Consider the following 14,568-nt stretch of genomic DNA (forward strand, 5'->3'; position numbering starts at 1 on the left):
AACGGGAACATTCTTGTAGACTTAGTCTGTGATTTTTCTCTTCTTAGTCATTGGGTGACGTTTGGAGTGCATGGGAAGACATAACTCTACACTGATGTGTATGCCCTGCTTTGACTGTGGTAAATTCTAGTGACATGATCTCAACACTGTTCATTGGTCAGACATTGAATTGAATGTCCTAAGAGATGTGGCTGCAATTCTGCCATCTGGCGGGATGTGTCATGTTTTCGAGCTTATGGTCACCTCCTGCAGAGGAGACCCCTCACCTGTACCCCCATCTTATTTGTGTACTTACCAGCTATCACTCCTCTCATTCATCCTAAAATGGCAGTAAACACATTGTTTCAGCCCATTATTTCTTGTATAGAGCAGATATAATTCATGTGAATTAATTACACAATTTTTATTCACAATTTTTAGAATTCTAATCGGGTAAGAGAGCAAAAATATGGTTAAGAGAAAGAGCTTTCTCATGTAGTTAGGTGACTAACACCTGTGTGATTTATGTTTTATAGTTATTTATGTTGGATGGCTGCTCTTCAACTATGTATATTCCCATTGTCTATAAATCAGAGGTTAGCAGACCACAGCCTGTTTTTGTAGGTAAGGGTCTACTGGGACGCAGCCACGCCCCTTTATTTATATATTGTCTGTAGCTGCTTTTGTACTACCAAGGACAGAGTTGCAACAGAGACTGTTTGGTCTGCAAAGCCTAAAATATTATCTGCCCCTTTACAGGAAATGTTTGCCAGCCCCTGGTTTAAATAAGATTCGCTGGGTTTGGGACTAGCACTTGCCAAAATATAGTGTGTGCTGTGCATTGCTGATCGTCAGGAGGAGAAAAGGGAAAAGTAACTTCCCTTCAAGTAAACTAGTGAGATAGTCTACAGCTACTCACCAGCCCTTTGAAAGTCTGGTAAATTTTAGCACCAAAGAATGTAACCCAAAAGCCTTGATGCCCACCTGCTGAAAGAACTGCCCCCTCTGAAAAGGGTGAGATGGTAAATGCTGGACAAGAGCATTACGGTGCCGGGCCCTGCACCAGCTCAGAGGTCACTGGAACTTGAGAAGGAAGGGGGAAAGCTGCCTTGAGAGCCACCTCCTGAGAACAGAAGGAAATGATCAGATACCTTGGTTGGTACAAGGTGGTTGTCTCCTTTTGCGGATTTGCTTTTCTCAGGGAGGGCTGAGCTTACACATCCTTTGTACCCGCTCCAGAGCCTGTACAGCAAGTAATTACTGGCTTTTCTGTGTTAGGGAGGCAAGTACATGCAGGCGGTGATTCAGTATGGGAAGATAGTGTCCTGGTTAGAGATGGAATATGGCTTATCAGAAAAGGAATCGAAAGCTTCTGAATCATTTCTGCTCGCTGCCTTCCTGAACCTGGCCATGTGCTACCTGAAGCTTAGAGAATACACCAAAGCCGTGGAATGCTGTGACAAGGTAAAGTGTCTTCGTGTGGGATGAATGTTAGATAGTCCGGATCTTTTTTCTCCATCCTCGTACTCAGTCGTCGTCTGCTTCCTCTCAGCCAAGCTTTGGATTTTTCATTTTGCTTTGTTTTGTTTGGGATTATTTGTTTCTCAGTAAGAATTGGGAAGTTCAGAAAGATTTTTTTTTTTTTACTACAGTCATACTTTCCTAATGCCTAGAATATTTATAATAATACATTATGAGTAAAAGTTTTGATAAAATGAAGCAATTTTTATCCATGACCTTAAGTCGATGGTATTTGGTACCAGATTACACAATTTAATAAGAACATTTAACTGAAGCCTTTTAGGATTTTAAGAACAGACTGTGGCTGCTCATGCAGGGATATATACAAGTCACTTTTTATTATAATCATATTTATTCACTGACTAGGAAGATACATAAATAATTTGCAAGACCCACAAAGCATCAGCATCCCTTATTACATCTCTATCGTTAACATGTTAATAAGCAGCACCTAAGTACCAAAAGACCAGTAACAGTGTCATGTGTACGATTCTGTTCTTTTCTGCACTAGCTGATGCTGTTGTGTTGGGTATTTGGTCTCAGAGTGAGCAGTGTATATTATACTATGGGAAAAAGCTAGTAACTGGATATATCTTAAAGATAGACAAAGGAAAGAGGAATAACACGCAGCTATTTCATACCTTCTTTGTAAGATTATTTTTGAGATTTAAGATTTTGAGTTTTGTGGATGTGTTCCCTATCATGTTATACTAAATTTTTGCCTGAGAAAAGAATGTTATTATTAATTACATTTTTAAACTTTGTGCCTCTTTATTATAGAAGTAGTATAAAGTCATTCAAAATTCAGACATTACAGAAACATACAAGAAACTGAGTCCATTCATAAAATTCCCATTGACCCTGTCCCAAGACCACAATCATTCATTTCCCACACACCTTCCTTTTGTTTTTCCATACATAGTAACATGTATATTTTTTAATGAGAATGTATAGATGTATAAAACAAGGACATCTTTCTGCATCTATCAGTTCATCATATAACTCTTCTTCATTCTTTTTAAAGTCTATATAGTATCAATTGTATGCATCTATCATAATTTATTTAACCAATCCGTTTTGGTAGATTTCCAGGTTTTTGATATTATAAATTATGTAGTGTTTCTCTGCATATGTGTGGAATTATTTCTCTATGATAAAATTCCTAGGAGTGGAAATACTGGGTCAAAAGATGTTATTTTAATATATTTAAATTTTAATACTTCATATATTATTGAATATTATCATTGGTTTCCTTTCTCAGTAGTATTGGTAACAAAAAATTCTTATTTTTATTTCTTGGATACCAATGAAGTTGCACATCTTTTCATGACTTGTTAGCCATTTGTGTTTCTTCTGTGAATTACTTGTTCACATCTTTCCACCAGATTATTTGTTTTTTTATTGATTGAGGTAGCCTCACATTATCACTGTTAACCCTTTGTCTGACAGTAGGGACCTTGTTCTCACTTGCTTGTCTTTGATGATGGGATCTTTTTCTGAAAAGAGTTTTAATATTTCATAGTAAAATCTCTCTTTTTAGAAAAGTCTTCCCCATCCTACAATAATAAAAATAACCTTGTTCAGTACTTTAAAAACGTACTCCAGGGCTTCCCTGGTGGTGCAGTGGTTGAGAGTCCGCCTGCCGATGCAGGGGACACGGGTTCGTGCCCCGGTCCGGGAAGATCCCACATGCCGCGGAGCGGCTGGGCCCGTGAGCCATGGCTGCTGAGCCTGCGCGTCTGGAGCCTGTGCTCCGCAACGGGAGAGGCCACAACAGTGAGAGGCCCACGTATCACCAAAAAAAACCTACTCCAACTAGGTTTACTTTAAAAAAAATAAATAAATAACCCTATTATATTTTATGGGGGGGTCTTTTGCATCTAGTTGGTCTAGAATTTGTGTGTTTATGATACGAGGTAAGAATCTAACTTATTTTCTACATGGATAGTCACTGCCTTGGCCCCATTTATTGGAAAGTTAATCCTTTCCCTACACGATTTACATTACCATCTTTGTGATTATTAAATCTTTTTGTATACATACACATGAGTCTGTTTCTGAATGCCTTGTTCTCTTCCACTGACCTCTTTGTCTGTGGAGTACTTACCACTGTTTTAATAGTAGTTTTAATAGTTTCAATAGTTGAATAGTATATCTTTTTCTCTGGTAGGTCAAGTCCCCTCATTATTTTTGTGTTTCCAGAATTTTCTCTGCCATTCTTAGTCATTTACTTCTTCCACTGGACTTTATATGAACTTTTCAAAAGTCCTCCTCCCAAGTCCCCTGGGAACCTTTATAGAAATTGCATTAAATATAGAAATTAATTTGGATATTTTGATCAGTAGTATATAACTACCTTGAGCCTGATCTTTTCAATATGCCTTTTCCAGTTCCCTTGGCCAGAGACCTTTCTCTCCAAATTCCCACAAGGTACATGCATCCTTTCTAAAACATAGACCATCTGTCCCTAGGCCCTTGGACTGGACAGTGCCAATGAGAAGGGCTTGTACAGGAGGGGTGAAGCCCAGCTGCTCATGAATGAGTTTGAGTCAGCCAAGGGCGACTTTGAGAAAGTGCTGGAAGTAAACCCCCAGAATAAGGCCGCGAGACTGCAGATCTCCATGTGCCAGAAAAAGGCTAAGGAGCACAATGAGCGGGACCGCAGGATATATGCCAACATGTTCAAGAAGTTTGCAGAGCAGGATGCAAAGGTATGTGCAGAACCCACTTGCCTTCAGGTAGATCATGAACTGACTGACCTTGCCCCTTTGACTTTTGTTCTAAGAAGGTTCAGCATAGGACACGGGCACAGGAAGACAACCTAAGAGGCACAAGAATAGGGAAAATGATTTCAGATCTGATTGAGGCTGGTTTGCATCCAGAAATAGAGTAGAGCTGTTCCACTATTCTGTTCCCCAAAGGCACATAGTTGTGAGGCCCTGGCATGTGCATGCAAGAGAAGAGGGAAATTAATTCCCTAGAAATGTACTAAGGCTTTTATTATTTAAAAAAAAAAAACAAACAACACTTGCTTGTTGAGACTTCGATTTTCCTGGGAAATGGGCTCTGATGGGGAAGCCCCGCCATCATGCCCTTTACTTTGAGGCTCGGGAGCCAACCTAGCGAATGGGATAGGAGCAGTCAGCCTCGCCTGCAGCAAAGTTGTATTCTGGTCCTGCGCTGACCGTCCGGCTCAAACCCCCTTGTCATGTGGACTTGACTGTTAAACAGCTGTCCCTGTGGCAAGCTGGTCACTTTAACGAAAGAAAAGTGAAAGCCCTCACTCTAACTATGGCAGCAGAGCCATGACACACAGCTGCACAATCTAAATAAAGTCACGGTAATGCCCTCTTGTGTTCGACCTGACAGTCTGGAGGAGCCAGGAAGTAATTGGACATTTCATTTCTTTTTTCCTCTAATCCTCTTGATTTACTTCTTCCACAGGAAGAGGCCAGTAAAGCAATGGGCAAGAAGACTTTAGAAGGGGTCACCAATGAAAAAGAAACAGCAAGTCAGTCGATGGAAGAGGAGAAAGCCGAAGGCCATGTATGACACCACGCCAAGGAGGGAAGAGTCCTAAGGAACTCGGCCCCTCCTCCATGGGCTTTCACCCAACTCAGGACTAAACAGTGTTTAATGTAAAGTTTGTTATAGTCTATGTGATTCTGGAAGCAAATGGCAAAACCAGTAGCTTCCCAAAAAACCACCACCCTGCTGCTGCCCAGAGCTCTCATCGAGGGGGTGGCATGGGACCACTCCAGGTGGAACAAAGCAGTGACTGTTGGTGTGGAGAGATTGAGCCAACAGCTTAAGTCCAGCTCATTTCAGTTTATGTCAACTTGCAATATCCAGTTCAGGGTCTCTTGAGATCAGCCTAACAATTGGGGGCTGGCTGTTAGGTTTTCCATTTGACTGAACTTTAATAGCACTGCAGAAACCTAGAAATAAATGCTTAATGAGTTTCTTCTTTCCTACAGTTGGGCAGGGGAGAGTTGGGGGAGGTTTTGTTTTTCAAATGACTGAAGTGCTGTGAATGCATGCTGTTGCATTTTTAACCAACAGAACCCAAAGGAGAGGGGCCGGGTCCCCCCTCAGATCCCCAGCAGCATCACCGACCTGGAAGCCAGAATCTCAGAGGCCTCTCGCTTGCTGACTTGGCTGCCTCCCAGACCCCCTCCTTAGTAAAGCAGCCTCCTTGTGAGAGCAGGCTTCTGCCCCGCCAGCCTGTCCCCCCGGAGGAGGAGCCCTGTCATTCCTGAAATACTCAATGCTAATGAGCAGAGGGAATTTCTGGATTAGCTTTCCCTGTTTTGGATGAAGTTCTGAGATGCTGAAATGTGAATAGAACTATCAGAATTGTGCTTTTTCTTCCCTCCTCTATCCTTTTAGGAAAGAATGTTGAATCCAGTACTGCCTGCTCGCGTTGCTACCATTCAGTTTCTTACTTCCATTCTAACCCTTGCTATCAAGAATTTCAGGCTGCTTCTTATAATATCTGGAGTGAGTGAGTTTATTTACATATCTGTCTAGGATCCATGCAGCCTTTTTGTTGTCTTTTTAAAATTGCTGTCTCATAAACACATGTATACTGATTTATGGAAGTTTATTTACTCTCTCCTCTATCATGTTAAAAAAAATTTTTTGACTTTTTACTATTAAGTAGCTTAATTTTTAAAAACAAAATCTGTGGGGTTGAAAAAAGTCATCGCTCTTCTACGTTAAGCATTTTCCTTTCAGGTTTGACATATAGTAGCTTTCTTTTCCTGCGCTGATAGCTGCTTTGTTCTGGTGTGAGTTGTGAAAAAGAGTTGAAAAACAGCTTCCCATGCAGGTACATCTAGCCTAAAATCTCCAGTACTTGGGCATTGAATTAGGGCAAGTCTTAAATATGTACATGTAGTTGAATTTTAGTCCTTACGGGTAAGCGAGATTAAGCATGGCTTTCTGGTCCCACAGCCTAAGAAATAAGAAACACTCATGGGAATGCATTTGGCAACCCAAGAAAATATTTGCTTCAACCTGGAACATCTCACTTTTTTAAATCCTAAAGAACACTGGCAATTGTATTTTAGATTAATTTTTATTTTTATAGTGGTTTTAACAAAACACTTATTGTTAGGTTAGGTCCCATGTTAAAACCTAAAGTCATTTCCTTTTATATCAGTTTTTGTCTCCATGGAACAAATGGAATTGTTTCTCCCTTAATGATAACTAAAATCCTTTTAATTTCTCATTTACACATTAGTCTTTTTTCATGAGTTATTTCTTTTTTTAAAGAAATCTCACCTAGGGAATATAAAAGCAAAAGTTGATTTTGCTTATCCACTTAACTGTTTAGTATTTGTAGCTCTGTTGACTAGAGCATGACTCCAGTGAGGCTAAGGTTAAAATTAGATCCTAAAAAGTCCAGTTAGATTTTTGCAGGTAACAAGCAAAAACTGTTCCAAAAATTAGATTATTATCTTAGCCCACTGTCTCGTCTGTTATGAGTCATGTGAACAGGCGAGGAGAGAGAGGGGAAGGCTGGGCAAGTGGTTTGGAGCAAATGATTATGAGGTGCCCATCACCACTCAAGAGAAAGAAACTTCACATATTCTTGTATCAAATTCAATAATTTTAAACAATTTGTCTAGAAGTCAGCAGATGTCTTTGAACCATCTCTTAGACTGCATTTGGAGTGGTGAGGCAGCATACGGTGAATTAAAAACAAATTGGTTTTTTAAAAAAAAGTATTCAGATGCACTTTTATGGTGTTCCTTAAATAAATTAAGAAAAACAGATGATGTGATTTCTCATTATTCTTGGTTTTGCTCAAATAGTCTTCAAGAAAGGTTGTTTTGGTTGAAAAACTGTGGTGGGGGACAAGTTGAGGAAATGAGACCTCAGAAACTTGGCAAGAGACAATATTCTCCTGCCCCTTGCTCTAACGCACAACTTGAGATCAACATTGGGCTAAAGGCAGTGGAATTATGCATCTTTGTAAAAACAAGAAGATTTTGTTTTTTCATTAACCAGTGGATATTCTGCCATTTTAACTGAGTGTAAGGTAGGTTCATTTGGGGAAATGAAAAGGTTTAATTGTGCCCTTTAATAAATATGTAAAATATAAGTAAGCATATGTCAGGCAATGTTCTGCGTTAAGCATGTATTTCCTCAAGTAGCTTGTTAATTCTGATTCACAGTGCAAAAGGCGGGGGCTGTGGGGCTGGGGGCACTACGACCCCAATAGCACCACCAAGGCCTACAGGCAGGTTAACACAGGCTCTGGCCACCTTTTATTCCCTTTGAATTCCTTGCTTCATCTTGGGATTTGAATTATACTCTTCCCCCTTTGCTGCTAAATTATGTGGTAATGGAATAATTCCCTTTATTTGCACGTTTTTTTCTAAACAAATAATGATTAGCTAGGGATCTTGAAGATAAGAAGAGAGTTTCCTAACTATAAATTTGTGATCTGGGTAATTCGAGGCAGCCTGCACCTGCTCCAAAGCATGAGGAATATCAGTGTTTTCTCCATAGTTATTTGGCCTTTAAGGCATCACTTCGACTCCTCTTTTAGCATGGTGCATCAGAATGTATTCCAAGGGACTGTCACCAACATTAGTGACAAAGAGCATTAAATTGAGCTGATTCATCAAAATCCAAAAACAGTTCCCCAAACTAGCTGTATATTTCCATCAACTGACTACTTACGTGTTTGAATAGCAACGACTGACAAAAGTGTACGTGAAAGGAACTCTCAGTGCTTCCTTTCAGATTTTTCTCTCCTACTTGTCTGACATTTCTTTGGGAGATAGGGAAACTATACAGACAAGGCACAATAATTTTGACCCTGCTATTTATATAATTCATCTCAACATAATCTACATGTGCGACCTTCATGATACATTGCAAGAAAGGGGACATCACTGAATGTAGCTCCCAAGAAGACCTCTGACAGCACCTGTTGGAGCTAACTGCTACCTACAGATGGGATGACTGGAACATAGTCCATATAGCAGGGATTCCCTGAGGAGCCTGAAGAATCAAGGATATGAGGAGGACCCAGAAGGGTGAAGTGGTCATCCAAGTCACCTGATGCCCTTCTGTAATTTCAAAATAAGTCTTTTTCTAGTCTAAAGCATGATACTTTTGGCATATGGCATAAGATGTTGATAGCTTCTTAAAATCCCCAAGCATTTGGTGGAACTGAAATGGCAACAGAGCCATAGGCCTCATAGTCTACTTTGGAGTAAATGCAGGGAATTAACCAGTATGTAAAGGGTAGGGATGTTTTGCTTTTTAAAGCGTGCTCTGGGTTGAGTTAAGGAATTTCAATGTTTAGAGGAAAGAAAAAACAAACCAGATATTAGATCCTCACCACCCACCACCGTGGAATCTGGTTGGAGCCAGAAAAGAAAAGGCAAGAGGTTTTCCTCTGCAGCCTGCTCATTTTCAGCAAACACTTCAGTACCCATGTTTGGAGGGACCAGACCTTTTCAACATAACCAAGGGCAAGTAGTGAAATCTTCAGTAATCTGCCAGGCATTGACAAGGGTAGGGTAGGTACCAGTTGCTAAGAACAGTGCATAGAAAAAGCTGTCCTGCAGCCACAGGCTTACTGGTCATTACTATTTGAATTCTTACTATGTGCCAGACACTTAAACCCTCTTTACACTGAATTTCCAGATATAAGAAGAATGTGGCTGCTACACTGTTTCTACCTTTGGGATCTCACAAAAGATCATGTGGTCCTTACCAACCTAAAACTATACAAGGAAGGAATTCTGGGAGATGTATTTCAAACCTGGCTTAGTTGACACATCATAAATACCCCCAAGTGTCTAAGCCTCTCTTGAGGCATTAAATATATTCCTAGCCTGTGTCTACTTTGGATAATATGCTTTCATAAGATAACTTTAAAGCCAAATCATACTGCCTACAGCAAGAAATTATCTCCTTAAAAGCTTCTGACTGAGGAGATAAGGTGGGCAGAATAAGTAGCTAATGACTAGTATTGGGGGAGGCAATGGCTAATTCTAGTTACTCTAACTGATTTGATGTCTGCTTACAACCACATTTCCACACAGAACTTCTGATCTTTTCAGTGTAAAAACGTGAACCCACACACATACCCTTGCCCTTTACAGATACCAAAGTCTTCCTAAAGGTGACACCAGCCAAAACAATAAACTCATATGACCCCCCACTGAGGGATCAAGGAACTCATGCATTCCTTTACTCATCACCATCTCAGCATTTAGTACACTATGCCCAAACTAGTACTTAGTAGATGCTCAATAAATTGGCTTCCTCCCTTTCTCATAAGGCAGCCTCACATCTCTATTTCAGTGGCCCTTCGTTCCTGTTACTTGCCTTGAGATGTGGAGGCCAGAACCACGTGGTTTTTCTAGCAATGCCGGCAACCTGATTTTGGTCCTTGATGTATTGGGAACCAGCAACAACTTGACTTGGGGCAGGGGATATAACTGCAAAATGGATCTGTGGTCTTCAGGCCACACTGATCTTAAATCTATTTCCACTATTAACTCAGAGTTCATCAGCCCAACAGATCATATGTGAAGTGGAGGAGGATTCTGGGGAGATGGAAGAATAGGAAGCACCAGGAATCTCTCTCCCACCTAGACAACAACTACACTGGCAGAATCTGTCTGATGTAACTATTTTGGAATTCTGGAGTCTGTTGAAACCTTGCAACTTCCAGGCATGGATGGTATATTGTAGGCAATTTTAGTCAATTTCGGCTAGTACAATAGCAGCTACCCATCCACCACCACCAGCCACATGGCAGGCAGCTCTGCAGGTTTTCTGGCACAGCTTGTGGGAGCTAGGGTGGGCAAAAAGGATTCTGTCCCCTGAATATTAAGCATCTGTCCTCTGAGTAGGATTGCTGCTTGATTACTGAAGTGTAAAGAGGCAGGAAGCCACTGTCTCATCTCCCCCACTCCCCCATCATTTTAAGCCCCTCCATCTCGGGCTCAAGTGACTTGCAGGGGAATTTAAAGGACCAGTGGCCTTTTGCCCTCCCCCCGCCTTCACTTTTTGCATTTTCCTCTTTCAGGAGCCAAACATTAAAGACTAGGACATTCAAAAACAACTGCCTATATGGGGAAAATTAGAAAGTGACGATATATGTTCAGGGAAAGCCTCAGAAAAGACCTGAGAAGATGTTAACTTTACACCTCAGACCAATATTCAGCACAGAGGCAGCCTACAACAATCAAAAAACAAAAATAACAAATTAAAAAAACTCAGAAAACCCTTGGGATGAGGGAGAATCTAATTTCCAGAGTTAAAACCACATTATTAGATTCACATGCCAGTGTTCAACAAAGAAATCACAAGACATACAAAGAAACAGGAAAGTATGGCCCACTCAAAGGAAAAAATAATTCAATAGAATCTTTCCCTGAAAAAGACCTCATGACAGATGTACTACCAAAATTTTTAAACAACTGTCTTAAAGATACTCAAAGAACTAAAGGTAGATATGAAGAAAGTCAAGTAAACAATGTGTAAACAAAATGGAACTATCAGAGATTTAAAAAACCTAAAGAGAAACCAAAAATATTCTGGAGCTGAAAAGCACAATAACTGCAATGAAAAATTCACTAGGCGTATTCAAAGGCAGATATGAGCAGGCAAAAGAAAAAACTAATGAACATTAGGATATGACAGTGAAATTATTGAGACTGAAGAACAAAAAGGAAAAAGATTGAAAAAAGTGAACAGAGCCTAACGGACCTGTGGGACACCATCAAATGGACATCATGAGACTCCAGAAGAAGGAGAGAAAGGGGCAGAGAAAATATTAGAAGACATAATGGCTGAAAAGTTCCTAAGTTTAGTGAAACACACAAATGTAAACATCCAAGAAGCTCAACAAATTTCAAGTAAGATTCAAAGAGACCCAAACCAAGACACATTATAATCATACTTTCAAAAAGACAAAGATGGGGTTTCCCTGGTGGTTCAGTGGTTAAGAATCTGCCTGCCAATGCAGGGGACACGAGTTCAAGCCCTGGTCCAGGAAGATCCGACATGCTGTGGAGCAACTAAGCCCATGTGCCACAACTACTAAGCCTGTGTTCTAGGGCCCGTGTGCCACAACTACTGAGCCCACGTGCCACAGCTACTGAAGCCCATGTGCCTAGAGCCTGTGCTCCGCAACAAGAGAAGCCACTGCAATGAGAAGCCCGCACACTGCAATGAACAGTAGCTCCCGCTCACCACAACTAGAGAAAGCCCACGCGCAGCAACGAAGACCCAACGCAGCCAAAATAAATAAATAAATAAAATAAATTTATAAAAATACATATATATTAGCAAGCCAAATTCAACAATTCATTTAAAGGATCATACACCATGATCAAATGGGATTTATCCCAGGGATGCAAGGATTTTCCAATATCCACAAATCAATCAGTGTGATACACCACATCAACAAATTGAAGAATAAAAACCATATGATCATCTCAATAGATGCAGAAAAAGCTTTTGACAAAATTCAATACTCATTTATGATAAAAACTCTCCAGAAAGTGGAGAGGGAACCTACCTCAACATAATAAACGCCATATACGACAAACCAACAGCTAACATCATACTCAATGGTGAAAAGCTGAAAGCATTTCTCCTGAGATCAGGAAAAAGACAAGGATGTCCGCTTTCGCCACTTTTATTCAACATAGTTTTGGAAGTCCTAGCTATGGCAACCAGAGAAGAAAAAGAAATAAAAGGAATTCAAATTGGAAAAGAAGAAGTTAAACTGACTGTTTGCAGATGACATGATACTACGCATAGGAAATCCTGAAGACACTACCAGAAAATTACTAGAGCTCATCAATGAATTTGGTAAAGTTGCAGGTTACAAAATTAATATGCAGAAATCTGTTGCATTTCTATACACTAACAACGAAAGATCAGAAAGAGAAATTCAAGAAAGAATCCCATTTACCATAGCATTAAAAATAATAAAATACCAAGGAATAAACCTTCCTAAGGAGACAAAAGACCTATACTCTGAAAAGTATAAGATGCTGATGAAAGAAATTGAAGACAACACAAACAGATGGAAAGATATACCATGATCTTGGATTGGAAGAATCAATATTGTGAAAATGACTATACTACCCCATGGCAATCTACAGATTCAATGCAAACCCTATCAAATTACCAATGGCATTTTTCACAGAATTAGAACAAAAATATCTTAAAATTTGTATGGAGACACAAAAGACCCTGAATAGCCAAAGCCATCTTGAGAACGAAAAACAAAGCTGGAGGAATCAGGCTCCCTAGCTTCAGACTATACTACAAAGCTATAGTCATCAAAACAGTATGGTGCTGACACAAAAACAGAAATATAGATCAACAGAACAGGATAGAAAGCCCAGAAATAAACCCATGCACCTATGATCAATTAATCTACAACAAAGGAGTCAAGACTATACAATGGTGGAAAGACAGTCTCTTCAATAAATGGTGCTGGGAAAACTGGACAGCTACATGTAAAAAAAAAAAAATGAAATTAGAACATTCTTTAACACCATACACAAAAATAAGCTCAAAGTGGATTAAAAAACTAAATGTGAGACTGGATACTATAAAACTCTTAGAGAAAACCATAGGCAGAACACTCTCTGACATAAATTGCAGCAATATCTTTTTCGATCTGTCTCCCAGAGTAATGGAAATAAAAACAAAAATAAACAAATAGGACCTAGATAACTTAAAAGTTTTTGCACAGCAAAGGAAACCACAAACAAAATGAAAAGACAACCAAGAGAATGGGAGAAAATATTTGCAAATGATGTGACCAACAAGGGATTAGTCTCCAAAATTTACAAACAGCACATGTGGCTTAATATTATCAAAACAAACAACCCAATCAAAAAATGGACAGAAGACCTATATAGACATTTCTTCAAAGAAGACATACAGATGGCCAAGAGACACGTGAAAAGATATTCAATATCACTAATTATTAGAGAAATGCAAATCAAAACTACAATGAGATATCACCTCACACCAGTCAAAATGGCTATCATCAGGACTTCCCTGGTGGTACAGTGGTTAAGAATCTGCCTGCCAATGCAGGGGACACAGGTATGAGCCCTGGTAAGGGAAGATCCCACATGCCATGGAGAAACTAGGCCCATGCACCACAACTACTGAGCCTGCACTCTAGAGCCCATGAGCCACAACTACTGAGCCTGCATGCTGCAACTACTGAAGCCCACACACCTAGAGCCCGTGCTCTGCAACAAGAGAAGCCACCACAATGAGAAGCCTGCACACCGCAATGAAGAGTAGCCCCCACTCGCCGCAACTAGAGAAAAGCCCGCATGCAGCAACAAAGACCCAACGCAGACAAAAATACATATATAAATAAATACATATATAAATTTTTTAAAAAGGCTATCATCAAAAAATACATAAACCATAAATGCTGGAGAGGGTGTGGAGAGAAGGGAGCCCTCCTACACTGTTGGTGGAAATGTAAATTGGTACAGCCACTATGGAGAACAGTATGGAGGTTCCTTAAAAAACTAAAAACAGAGCTACAATATGACCCTGAAATCCCACCCCTAGGCATATATCTGGAGAAAAACATGGTACAAAAGGATATATGCACCCCAATGTTCACTGCAGCACTGTTTACAATAGCCAAGAAACGGAAGCAACCTAAATGTCCATTGACAGAGGAACGGATAAAGAAGATGTGGTACATATATACAATGGAATGTTACTCAGCCATTAAAAGAATGAAATAATGCCATTTGCAGCAACATGATGGACCTAGAGGCTGTCATACTGAGTGAAGTAAGTCAGACAGAGAAAGACAAATACCACATGATATCAGTTATATGCAGAATCTAAAAAGAAATGATACAAAACAGAAACAGACTCACAAACTTAGAGAAGGAACTTATGGTTACTGGGGGGAAGAGTGGGGGGGAAGGGAGAGTTAGGGAGTTTGGGATTGACATGTACACACTGCTTTATTTAAAATGGATAACCAACAAGTACCTACTGTATTACACAGGCAACTCTGCTCAATATTAT

The 14,568-nt window shown here is 40.0% G+C and overlaps 1 protein-coding gene and 1 long non-coding RNA gene across 14 annotated transcripts in view; one reads left to right on the forward strand and one right to left on the reverse strand.

The window, feature by feature from the left end:
• Positions 1–10,697, forward strand: part of FKBP5 (FKBP prolyl isomerase 5) — a 102,307-nt gene extending 91,610 nt beyond the window's left edge. For all 13 annotated transcript variants that reach the window (XM_079934469.1, XM_079934468.1, XM_079934467.1 and 10 more), the window contains 3 exons: positions 1,258–1,443; positions 3,972–4,211; positions 4,945–10,697. In XM_079934469.1, the coding sequence (XP_079790595.1) occupies positions 1,258–1,443; positions 3,972–4,211; positions 4,945–5,052 (534 nt within the window). In that variant the 3' untranslated portion in view covers positions 5,053–10,697. The remainder of the gene's footprint in view (positions 1–1,257; positions 1,444–3,971; positions 4,212–4,944) is intronic.
• LOC307193043 overlaps positions 1–14,568 on the reverse strand; it is a 100,943-nt gene that overhangs the window by 7,297 nt on the left and 79,078 nt on the right. The window lies entirely within an intron of this gene.

Source organism: Stenella coeruleoalba, assembly GCF_951394435.1.
Source record: "Stenella coeruleoalba genome assembly, chromosome: 10".
NCBI classification, from domain to species: domain Eukaryota; kingdom Metazoa; phylum Chordata; class Mammalia; order Artiodactyla; family Delphinidae; genus Stenella; species Stenella coeruleoalba.